The sequence below is a fragment of the Leptonychotes weddellii genome, chromosome 5, assembly GCF_054177405.1.
Source record: "Leptonychotes weddellii isolate Sample4059 chromosome 5, ASM5417740v2, whole genome shotgun sequence".
NCBI lineage: Eukaryota > Metazoa > Chordata > Mammalia > Carnivora > Phocidae > Leptonychotes > Leptonychotes weddellii.
Window position 1 is genome coordinate 155,319,842 of NC_138373.1, and position 12,073 is coordinate 155,331,914.

The 12,073-nt window shown below is 53.1% G+C and overlaps 1 protein-coding gene and 1 long non-coding RNA gene across 5 annotated transcripts in view; both read left to right on the plus strand.

The window, feature by feature from the left end:
- PARVB (parvin beta) overlaps positions 1-12,073 on the plus strand; it is a 92,907-nt gene that overhangs the window by 48,541 nt on the left and 32,293 nt on the right. For all 4 annotated transcript variants that reach the window (XM_081822610.1, XM_081822611.1, XM_006746712.3 and 1 more), the window contains exon 4: positions 10,156-10,258. In XM_081822610.1, coding sequence (XP_081678736.1) covers positions 10,156-10,258 — 103 coding nt within the window. The remainder of the gene's footprint in view (positions 1-10,155; positions 10,259-12,073) is intronic.
- Positions 6,994-9,392, plus strand: LOC145721930 (uncharacterized). Its single transcript, XR_014145957.1, has 2 exons — positions 6,994-8,685; positions 8,906-9,392. It is a non-coding gene; the product is annotated as an uncharacterized LOC145721930 (long non-coding RNA).

A 12,073-nucleotide genomic window follows, 5' to 3' on the forward strand; every position in this document is an offset into this window, starting at 1 on the left:
AGTCGGGGTCTGCTGCCGTCAGCACCAGCTTCTCCTCGCTGGGGGAGTAGCCGGTCCCAAGGCCACCGTGGCCTGTCCCCGGGCGTGCAGGAGGGCAGCCCAGCTCACGTCACTTCCTGCCTCCCCTTTTGGCTTGCCACTGAGCCTCTGCCTACCCAGGTGTGTGATACGAGAGGCCGGCCCCCAAGCCCACCCTCACTTCTGACACTAATTACAAGTTTGGGGTCCCCAAGACGACCTGTAGGTTTGACACTAGGAAGACTCGCAGGACTCACCGAATGCTGCCATACTCGCTGTTATGGTTCATCGTGGTAAAAGGGACACAGGTGAAAATCAGCCGGGGGAGGAGGCACCGAGGGCAGGCCCGGGAGGGCACCGAACGTGGCATTTCCAAATGTCTCCTGGTGGCATCGTGGACAGCGTCACTTACTGGCAATGAGAAGACAGCATTCTCTGAGCATCGCTAGCCAGGGAAGCTCCCCAAGCTTCGTGGTCCAGAGAGTTTATTGGGGTGCCATCCTAGAGGCATGTCTGACTGCCCTGGGGACCAACCTGTCTCCAGCCCTAAGCCACGTTGGTCCTTTCTGGCCAGCCCAAGGCTCCCACGTAAACCATCTGGCAGGACGCTCCAGCGGCCTAGAGATCACCTCCCAGAGGCCGAGGCACACCCCCGCTGCGCTCCGGGCAAGGTTAGATCTGCACCTGGCCTGTGCACTTGCAGCCCCCCGGCTCGGAGAACTCTTCTCCACCCGTCCGTTTTCTCCTGATGTCCCCGCCTCCGGCCCCTCCCCTCCGCCCCTGTGCTCCACACCCCACCTCCTTGCCCTGGCTGGTTCTCTCCGCCCAACTTCCCCTGGCCCGGACTGGTACACTTCTCGTCTCCTCCCTCTCGAATGGAAGCCCGTGTGGCGAGTGTCAGATTTTGCTCCCAGCCGAATCCCCAGTGCTGGGAGGCGTGCCCGCACACAGCCGTGCTGATTCCCACTGGCAGGAGGAGGAGTGAGTGCATGAGGTGTGTCAGAACCACCTGCAAGGGTGTGCACCTCGGGGACCAGGCGGGTCTTTTTGCCCCATCACCAGACCAGCGGAGTTGGAATCTTGGGAAGGGGGCTCTGGGAGCATGGGGCGAGGGTTGGGGGCCCTTGTGAATTGGATGCTGATGCAGGTGGTCCCAGGAGCCCCGCCTTGGGAACCGGGGGGTATGGACAGCTAGTCTTGGTGGTTCCAACAAAACCACTCCATGCGCTTGACCTGCGTGATTCTTGGTGCTTTTCAGACCCGTTTTCCGCGCTGCGGACTCTCCTTGTCCATGCTGCTGGTTGGTTACGTCCGAGGGGGCCTGCCAGTGGTTCTTGGCAGGGATTCTGCTCGGAAAGGGTGTTTTCGGTGGGGAGCGTGGGCCACACGCCAGCCTGAGCAGGTCAGGGGTGAGGTCAGCTGACACTGGTCACGTCCCAGTCTGGGCACCCGAGGGACATCTCTGAGGCAGCACGGTCAGTCTCCTTGTTTTCTTGCTCTGTTCTCAGTCAGCTGCTCTTTTTCACCTCTTGTCTTGGCCCCTGTCCTGTCTCCCTCTGTAGACTTAGCCCCGCTGACCCCACTGCCACGGGACTGTCACCGTTGAAAATATTGTGAGCTGCCCTCTGTTTCCTATAAAACAGAACCCTGGCTCCGACTACACCAGGCAGCATGAATGAGGCCGTTCATTCAGAAATTCTCTCTGAGCATCCGTTGAGCCTACTGGGGTGTTTAGGGGTGAAGGGGCGAGGTGCGCTTGGAGTCTGGCTTCCTCGATTCAGATCCGGGCCCAGACAAAAGTTGGGGGCGCAGTAGCGTTGTGGGGGGCGCGGCAGATCCCGCGCTGTCGCCGTCTGGCAGGTGCCGTGGCTGGTGTGGAGCCCGGGCGCCGTGGGGAGAGGGGGAGGCGCAGGTCTGCCGTGGGAACTGGGAAGTGGGCACGAGCATCCTGTGGGTTCAAGAGCCTGAAAGACTTGCTGCCCTGCCCTCCCACTGGTATTCTGTGCCACAGGCATTTTCTCTAGCATCCTCCAGAAGCTCCCTGGACTACTTACAGGGCGAACAGCTCGTGCGGCCCCGGGCAGATTGCAGTTAATAGATGAGATACTTGATGTTTTTAATGATCCTCGAAAGACAGTGTGGCAACTGTCATGCTTTCCAGAATGAAGAGCCAGAGAAGAGGCCTGCGCGCTCATAAGCACGTTGGTCCAAGGTGAGCAGACCGTGTCGTTAACTGGGGTACACGGTTCTCCCCGTGAGCAGATTTCACATCTCATTTCCCAGTTTATTGGACAAGACTCTTCTTGGCTGTGAAGTTCTGTTTTCTTCCTCCCTGTGTCCCCGTGAAGAGAATCAGCTGCAGAAAAATGATCCTCTGGGCGGAAAGTGGTGCTCTTGGAGCCAGAGCTGCGTGGAGACGCCCCTGTGATGCATCCTGGCGTTTGCACCCGGCTCGGTCCGGCCCCCCGCCTGTTGCAGTCAAGCCCACATCCGTGGATTAAGCAGCGACGAGCCTGTTTGGAAGTGATTAAAACATAACTGTCAGAGCTTTCGGGAGACAGGCCGCAGATCCTGATTATCATTCAGAAGGAACGAGGGGAAACGTAATTTTTTTTTTTTTTTTTTGGGAAACGTAATTTTTTATTCTGCTTAAGGCAAGCCTGTAAAACATACGTGCCAAGAGCATCATTACTGTATGTCCTAGACATTTGCCTGCAGGATTCGGGGTTTGCAAATGAGTGCGTCCGAGAAATAATGATTGGTGCTATCTTGAAAACGTCTTGCCTGAAACAGGATTAAGACGGGCGAGCAGGGGAATAGAATCGCGGTGCTTTGTGGTGTCCGGGGAGGAGATTGCATCTCCGCGGGGGCGGCGGCAAAATTGGGTGCCAGATTGCTTTTGCTTCCCAGAGCTGACCCCCGTGGCCTGTTGTGGGGAATGGGCTCTTCATCCCTTTTGGTCCTGTTTTGTAATCGTTCAGGTCAGCAACCTGATTTCTGCAGCGGATTCTCTTCATGGGGACACAGGGATTTTTAAGTTTTCGTTTCTTCGTAACAGAAATGGTGTCTCTTGTGTGTTCGCCGGCAGGACTGAGCTCCGGGCGAGGCAGCCTCTGGGACCAGATGTCTATGTGCCCAAGAGACCGGCCCAGGTCTGTAGGCAGTGCTGCAGGTGGTTTGAGCACCTTCTGTGGGTCTGTTCCAAGCACAGCCACTGGGGATATGTCACTGAGCAAAACAAAGGCCCAACCCTTGTGGAGCAAGCAGGTCAGCTGGGGAGACAGATTTGGTGAATGAATGTATGGCCTGATGGCCATGAATGCTTTGCAGGAGGCTCAAACAAGAAGCAGGGTGGTTTCCTCTCCCCCTGTTCTAGGTACGGTGGTCAGAGAGGTGGCTTTGAACTGAGAGCTGCTTGCTGGTACCTAGGGCAAGAATGTCACCGCAGAGGCAAGAGCAAGTGCAAAGGTCCTGTGGTATGCATGTACCTGGCATGTATAAGGACGAACAAGGAGGACAGTGTGGCAGGAGCCTGTGAACAAGAAGGACAGTGGTCAGAGATAAGATCAGAGAGGTGCAGGGTGTTAGACTCCCTGCAGGGTGGGGACCAGCTCTTTCTAATAGCCGAGGGAGGACGAGCTGGGCCTCCTGTGTATACCCTTCCTGCACATGCCCTTCCCAGCAAGCAGCTGTGACGCCTTAACAGCCCCATGTGGGGGCAGAGATGAGGTCACGTTTATATCTCCCATGTCTAGGGCGGTGTTGGCATATGTTCTAGGTGCTGGTGGTTATGCTGAGTAAATCAGAAAGGAGCTTTTGACACGCCGAGAGCTCCAGGGATGGTCGCGCTAACATCTGTGTAGATCACTGTAGCTGTTTAGAACCAAACCGTCTCACGAATCCTCAGAACAGCCCTGCAGAAGTAGGTGTGAACATCTGTATTCCAGAGGTTAATCGAATAACTGCTTTGTTGAGATAGAATTCACATACCATCCAGTTCAGGGGTGACTAGTCTCCTCCCATAGTCATGCGACCTTCCCCTCAATCAATTTAAGAATATTTTCATCACTCTCAAAAGAAACCCCACGCCCATTGACAGTCGGTCCCTCTTCCTTCCTGCCCCCCCGCCCCCCTCCCCCCAATGGTAGCCACTCAGTCTCTGTGGAATTATTCTGTCCCCATAGACTCGCTGATTCTGGATATTTCATGTAAGGAGAATCATTCAATATGTGGCCTTTTGTGACTCGCTTCTTTCACTTGGTGTAACATTTGAAAGTTTCATCCATGTTGTAACATGTGTCAGTACTTTATTCCTTTTTATGGCCGAATAATATTCCACTGTGTGATTAGGCTACCCTGTGTTTACGCCTTCATTTGTTGATGGACCTTGGGTTGTTTCTGCCTTTTGGCTGTTTTGAATAGTGGATATTTTGAACATCCGTGTATGAGATTTTGCATGGACATGTGTTTTCAGTATTCTCTTTTGGCACATACCTGGGAGTGGGCTTGCTGGGTCAGATGATAATTCTGTGTTTAACCTTTGGAGAAACTGCCAGACTGTTCTGCAAAGTAGCTGCACCATTTTACATGCTTTCAGCGATGTGGGAAAAGTTCCAGTTTCTCCACATCCTTGCCAACACTTTTTATTGTATGTCTTTTTAATTATAGCTACTCTCGTCGGTATGAAATGGTATCTCACCGTGGTTTTGATTTGCATTTGCCTAATTGCTAGTGACTTTTCATGCTTTGGGCATGTGTGTACTTCTTTGGAGAAATGTCTCTCCAGATCTTTTGCCCATTTTAAAATTGGCTGTCTTTTTATTGTTGAGTTGTAAGAGTACTTTACGCATTCTAGATACAAACCCTTTCTCAGAGGATTTTGCAAAATCATTTCCCATTCTGTGGGCTATCTTTTTACTTGCAGGTGTCTTTTTTTTTTTTTTTTTTAAGATTTTACTCATCTATTTGAGAGAGAGCACAAGCGGGGAAGGAGCAGAGGGAGAGGGAGAGGCAGGCCCACCGCTGAGCAGGTTGCCCGACACAGGGCTCGATCCCAGGACTCTGGGATCTGACCTGAGCCGAAGGCAGACACTTAACTGATTGAGCCACCCAGGTGCTCCTTTGCTGGTATCTTTTGAAGGACAAAAGTTTTTAGTTTTAAGTCAGTTTATCTGTTTTTTTTTGTGTGTGGTTTGTGCTTTAGGTGTTGTAGCTAAGAAATCATTACTTAATCCAAGCTCATGCAGGTTTATTCTGCTTTCTAAGACGTCTGTAGTGTTTGTTTTAATACTGAGGTCTTTGATCCATTTCGAGTTGATTTTGATTTTTGTGTGTGGTGTATTCTTTTGCACGTGGACACCCAGTTGTCCCAGCACCACTTGCTGAATTGAATTATCATCTTTACTGCTCTCTGTAGACTATAGTGGGAGGACGATTGGTGTCCTCTCAATTGCATTCTCTTGGTCTCTGTGTCTGTCCTTATGCCAGCACCCACATTTTTATTACTGTAGCTTTTTGGTTTGGTTTGAAATCCGGAAGTGTGAGTTCTCCAACTTTTTTCTTCTTCTTTGAGATTGTTTTGGCTATTTGGGAGCCCTTGGATTTCCATATGTGTTTTAGGATCTGCTTGTCAATTTCTGCAAAGAAGCCATCTGGATAGTGATTTTTTTAAAGGGTATTTATTATTACTTTTTTCTAACTACCACAGCAGCATAGACTGCTGAAAACCTGGAAGACAAAAATCAAACAGAAGGCAGTGGTAATTCTCTTTTATTGGTGTCCCTTCAGGCTTTGTCTTCTGTGTATATAGTTTTTCCTACACAAAATTTGGAGTCGTTCCAGAGTTAGTAAATGTCTAGGGGCACTTTTGGATTAGTACCTTAGCAGAAACGTCTGGAACTGGAATTGCTGGGTCATGTAACACACACAGGGGTAGGAATTGGTTTGTCTTCTTTTTAACAAAGACTCTGAGGACCAGAGAGTTTAAGCGACTGGATCCAGGTCACACAGCTAAAACTCAGGGTGCGGGCAGCACACTGGATTTTGTAGGTGGTGGTAGCAGCGCTCGTTTATGAGGCTGATGCTTGAAAGTTGTGATAGCGAATGCCCTTTGTATTAGTGTTCTGTTGATGTGTAACTAAGTACCAATTCAACTGATTAAAGCAACATTGTTTATTAGCGCACAGTTCTGCAGGTCAGAGGTGTGGCTGGGTTCTCGCTGCGGGTGACACCAGGCTGAGTTCTTTTCTGGAGGCTCTGGGGAAGAATCAACTCTGCCCCTAGAGGCCTCTCCTCTCCAGGTGGGGCCTGCTGCCTTCAGAGCCAGCAACGGGGGCTCTCCCCTGTGCTTCCCCTCTCTTGGCCTGTGGTCTCTGACCCCTAGATCCAGGTTCAAAGGGCTCATGTGCTTAGGTCAGGCCCACCTGGATAATCTTTCTATAACAGCCTCATCATGGGGTGCACACCATCATCTACACAGTCCCAGGGGTTGATAGGGGCCTGTACACAGCAGGCTGGGATCTTAGGGGGCATTTTAAAATTTCTGCCTACAAAATCGTTTTAAAGCTAGTAGCCAAAAATTATAGACAACATGAGGAACGCTATTAGTAGTCACTTACCTGGTATTTATGACCCCTTTAGGGCTCAGGGCTTTGCTGGGTGCTGTGGGGAGGCTAAAGTAGCAGGCGCCATCCCTGGCCTGAGGGAGTGCTAAGTCTGCCTGGGGGGCGGGGGGTCAAGGGCCAGCCCTTTGTGGCTGCTGTGAGGTGCGGGGTGCCCGACCCAGGTGGGTGAGGAGGTGCAGGAGCTGGGGATCTGCAGCTGAGCAGAAGGCCGGCAGCAGGGCAGGCTGGGGGGACTGTGGGAAGCTGGTGGGGAATCAGGCTGGCCAGAGAGGGGGCCCAGGTGGGGGAGGGCTCTGAAGACCAAAAATGGGGGGTAGGGTTGCTGAGCCTTGTGTCCCCGTACTCATTTTTATCTCTTAAGTTTAAATAACACATTCTGCAAAAAATACACACCGGTAAAATCTCATCAAGCGGCCAGAACAGGCCCCTGGGGTGGGGGGGCATAGACATAGGGGTCTCAGTTCTGTGGCTGTGGGAGTGGGTTCAGGGTCCGGGCGGTGGGTCAGCCTTAGAGAGCCACAGTGGGGGGCATTCCAGGTCTCTTGGTCTCAGGAGAGAAGCAGGCATCCCCATCCTCTGTCCTGAGAAAGTGTGGTCTGTGCGGTTGTGCCCTGGACCGTCAGCAGTGCGGGGAGGAGGTGGTTCTCTGTGACTCCAGCCCCGATGGAGGCGGCGTGGGCTGTAGCTCGGGTCCTGTGGGGCACCCGGTCCTCCTGCCCTGCCCGCTGCGGGTTTGCCTTCTGAATGCCCCCACCTGCCCTGAGACGTCAGGGACACAGCTTCGCGCCTCCACGGCCTGGATTTTGCCATTTCCCCGCTCGTGCTCCTAATTCATCTCTGCCCACCTCCCAGGTGGAGCGTCAACTCCTGGAGGTCGGGGACACCTTTGCCCCCCACCACCTGGCACGAGGCAGGTGCTCGGTGATAGCTGGTGAGTGGGATACTGTCACTTGGTGCCTATAATCGCTGAAAACTTGCTGATAAAAGGACCATGGTAGTGCTTTGTAGGATTAAAGGATCAAGGATGAGGAATGGCACGTGCAAAGGTCCTGAGGTAGAGAGGAGCTTGGGGTTCTTAAGAACACCAGCAAGGAGGCAGGATGCTCAGTTGGAAGTGGCCTTGGTTCAAGGAGGTGGTTTAGTCAAGGATGGTGAAGAGGAGAAGGTGAAAAGTGGACCCAGTTATGAGGTGGGCAGAAGTGGGGTGAGGGGTGAAGTCCAGGCTCTTGACACTGGTGGATGGTGTTCTGTTTCTTTCCCAGAAAATGAGCAGGTTTGGAGGCAGATGAATTCTTTCAGAGATGCTTTTAGGGACAGCTTAGCAGCAGGATCGTGGAGGTGGGGCTGCATATTTGGGGGTTTCTGATTTGGGGACAGCACTGGAAGTTGTGGGAAGGCATGAGCTGACCTTGGAAGAAAGTGGAGAGCGAGAAGAAGAGTTGTCCAGGGCGCGGCCTCAAGAGGCCTGTAGAGGTCAAGGAGGACCCCCAAGGGAACTGGAAGGGAGGTCAGAGACGAGGACACAAGCTGGGCGAATGCGGTGTCCATGGAGGAGAGTGCTGGAAGGCGGGAGGGGAGGCAGCTTGGCTAGGGGCTGATGGTTCAGTCATGGCCCTGGGCAGGGGAGTGAGGTCCAGGTCCAGCTGCCAGACCCCAGGCCAGGCTCTCAACCCAGGCAGCAGGCCCTGGGGAGGGAGAGGGAGGGAGCAGAGCATGGGGGGACGGTGTGGGAGAACTGTAACTGGCTCCATCTTGCTGACCTTTCAGGATGGCTTTGTTGGAACCAGAATGCCACAGAGCTGCTCACCTCTTTCTTCCTCCAGAACTGCCTTTAATTTATGTTCACTTCTATTCTTCATGGGATTGTGTGTCTGATTTAATATTTTTGAGTTAGTGGGAAAACAGAAGATGCTTCACAGAAATTTGCCTTGTGGCCAATTTTGCAGGTTACATCTGTTTCCAAGGGTGACAGAGAACACTATATTCTGGACTCATGCCCTCTCGTTCATCTTTGAGAGGGGCCATAAAGTCCCATTTCCAAGAGGTCATTGAGACCGGGCGCCTGGGTGGCTCAGTCGTTAAGCGTCTGCCTTCGGCTCAGGTCATGATCCCAGGGTCCTGGGATCGAGTCCTGCATCGGGCTCCCTGCTCGGCAGGAAGCCTGCTTCTCCCTCTCCCACTCCCCCTGCTTGTGTTCCTGCTCTCGCTGTCTCTCTCTGTCAAATAAATAAATAAATTAATTAATTAAAAAAAAAAAAAAAGAGGTCATTGAGACCAATTAGGTAGTTTTATTAGTTTTGCCTGCATAGGAAAATCCTGCGCTATTTTTGATCGAATCTGTTCGGGCATCCATTTTATTTCGTGGCTGAAGCGGGATTGGCCAAATGGAATCCTGTTTTTCCATAGATCTTTTCACAGCTGAAGCTGTCTTCTTTTATGATACGTCGCCGGCAAGGAGAATGGAAACTTGTCGAGAAAAGTCTCCAGTGGAAGGCTGGCCTAGAGAAGCGAGCGCATGTCCACAGCACTCACCAAAGCCACAAAAAGTGGCGACAACGCAGATTCTCATCAACTGTGATGAGAGGATCCGTGAAACGTGATAGATCCGTGCACTGGGATGTCATTCCGTCACGGGAAGGAATAAAGTTCTGATGCGTCCTTCGGCATGGATGAGCTTTGAAAACATCATGCCCAGCGAGAGAAGCCAGACACAGGAGATCACGTATTATATGAAATAAAGTTGATATGAAACTTAGAGGAAATCAATCGCATTTGCACAAGATTGCATTTATATGAAATATCCAGAATAGGCTAATCCACAGACCGAGAACAGAGTTGAGTGGTTGGAAGGAGGGGTCGGAGGGCCTGCTACTGGCTACGGGTTTCTTTTGGGGCGATGAAGTTGTTCTCAGTTGATTGTGGCGATGGATGCATGATTCTGTGAAGACCCAAAACCCCTGAATTGCACACTTTCAAAGGGTGAATTGTATAGGATGTGAATTCCGTCTCAATAAAGCTGTTGAAAAGAAGAGGCGCTCGGAGCTGTCAGTCACGGGCCATCTGGGGCCGCCTTCTCTCCACGGCTTTAGGCTCAGGGTGACGGGGGACTGCTCTGGTGCAGACCCTGTGGGAGGGGAGGGATGGATGTCGTATGGGCCACCTGTCCTGCCTCAGGCCGCGAGGCGCGGTCCTGCTGATATTACTCGTGTAACCCCCTCCTCCAAGCCACAGTGAACAGTTACCCTCTTTTCCTTTTCCTGAGAGTGTCCCCGTCCACCCACGCTCCTGCCAGGAGGATGCCCAGGGTCACCGTGGTGGCTGCCCTCCACCGTCCCGTCTTGAAGTCCCACGGGAAGTCCAGCAGCCCAGGCCGCGTCTTCCCCTTCCCGTCTGCCCGGCCGCCATGCTGGGGCGCATCTCGGTGCCCACCAGCGCTCAGTTCCTGGGCTTGCTCTGGCCGTTGCCCTGGTCTGCCTGGCATGGCGAGCGAGGCCATAATGCTCCTTGTCCCCAGGTTCTCATTGACTGGATCAACGATGTACTGGTGGAGGAGAGAATCATCGTGAAGCAGCTGGAGGAGGACCTTTACGACGGCCAGGTGCTGCAGAAGCTCTTGGGTGAGTCCACGGGCACCCCAGCAAAGGGCCACCGTGGGGTGGTCCCCAGGCTGGGCCACTCGATTCTCTGCAAGGTGGCATGGGCCACATGTCCTCAGGGTGGCCTGAGCCCATGCTCCAGGTGGCAGCTCCTGGGCTGCAGCAGGCCATGCCCAGCTTCCAGAACTTTCCCGTGGGGACCGGGAGATGGGGCAAGAATGATGCCACTTCCTCTGTGGGTCAGCCCTCCTACAGGGGCGGTGGGGAGGGAATGGCCCACGTGTCATGCCCTTGCTCAGCCTGTCCCCCAGAAGTACATTTGGAGGGAAGAAGTTGTGTTTGTCTTGGTTGTTCCTCTGTTGGACGAAGATTCACCTTGTGGCAGGTGTGGATCTAGGCTCTGGGGATGCAGTGGTAACAAGAAGGGGGGTCCCCTCGCCCACCTGTCCCCCTACATTCTGGCAGAGGGAAGAAAGAGAAATGTTGTGGGACACAAACAGATGCTTTAAGAGAGTGGCACGTTCTAGGAAGGAAGCCAGAAGGTCACGGGGCGGAGAGGGTTTGGGCAGTGGGGGCGGCTATCTGGGGAGGGGACATCTGAGCAGATATCTGCACCACCAGCCTCAGAAGAACATTCCAGGCCAAGACTCGGATGTGAGGAAGACTCTGTAGTGTTTAAAGATTAGTGGAAGGAGGCTGCAGGAGGTGGGGGAGAGGGGTCGTGGGGGTGCTGGACGGGGCCGGGAAGATGGACGAGGCTAGATCGCGTCCAGAAAAGGCTTTTATTCCAAGTGACAGGGAACCGCTAGAGCTTTTGAGCAGGGCCGTGACATGATCTGAGCTAAGTGTCTTATGAAGTCACCTGGGCTTCTGGGTATAGAAGGCGGGGGTCGGGAGCAGGAGCTGAGATCGGTCAGGAGGCTGTTCCGGCAGCCCGGACATCAGATGAAGCGGCTCAGACTAGGGGGAGGTGCAGACCCGGGGGGAGGGATCTTGGAGGTTGGAGCTGCCAGAGATGTCAAGGCTGACATGACAGCCAGGTTTGTGGCCTGAGCAGCTGGGGAACCAGGGGCCCCTTGGGAGGAGCGTGGGGGGTGGGGAATGAGGAGGTGGGTGTTGCAGCAGCCGGGGCCTGTTCTACCTGAGTCAGTGGCCAGGTGAGGATGGAGAGCTCGGCAGCAGAGGTGATGCTTAGCGCCATGGTACCCAGGGGCCTCACCTGGAGAGGGTGGTCCAGATTCATTAGTTGGCTGAAGGCCAAATGGCCAGAAATTTCTCAGTATTTGGCTGAGCCAGGGATCCCCGTCTTGGAATGACTCCCACGGTACAAGAATAAATTTGAAATGTTATCGGGATTGGTAATCATTAACACCAGTTTATTATTAAAAATGGCGGTCAGGTGGCATCATTATATTGTATGCCTGAAACTAATAGAACGCTCTACGTGTATTATGTGTGGATAAAAAAAAGTGTCGGTCAGTTTTGATGTTTTAGATCGTAGTGTTGGTGTGGTCATTCCCAGGGTCATCCTCAGCCCTGTCGGGGGCTACGGTCCCCTCAGGGTCGTTATACTGGACATTCGTGATGACAGATACTTTCAGTAGAGAAGGGGCGAGGAGCGCATGGATCTTCGGATCCGCCAGCAAGGATTCTTCTGATGGGGTTGCTGCCCGGGTTACCAGTTGTCCTCCTTGTCTGAGGTGAAGACTGAGCTCCCCCTCGGCTCTTGGACTCAAAGAGTTGGCCGTGGGTGACGCCGCTGTCTTATTGAAACGGTCCCTTAAGCAGGTGCCTGGTTCCCTGCCGGAGGGAGATGCTTCCTAGCATTTTCAGAAG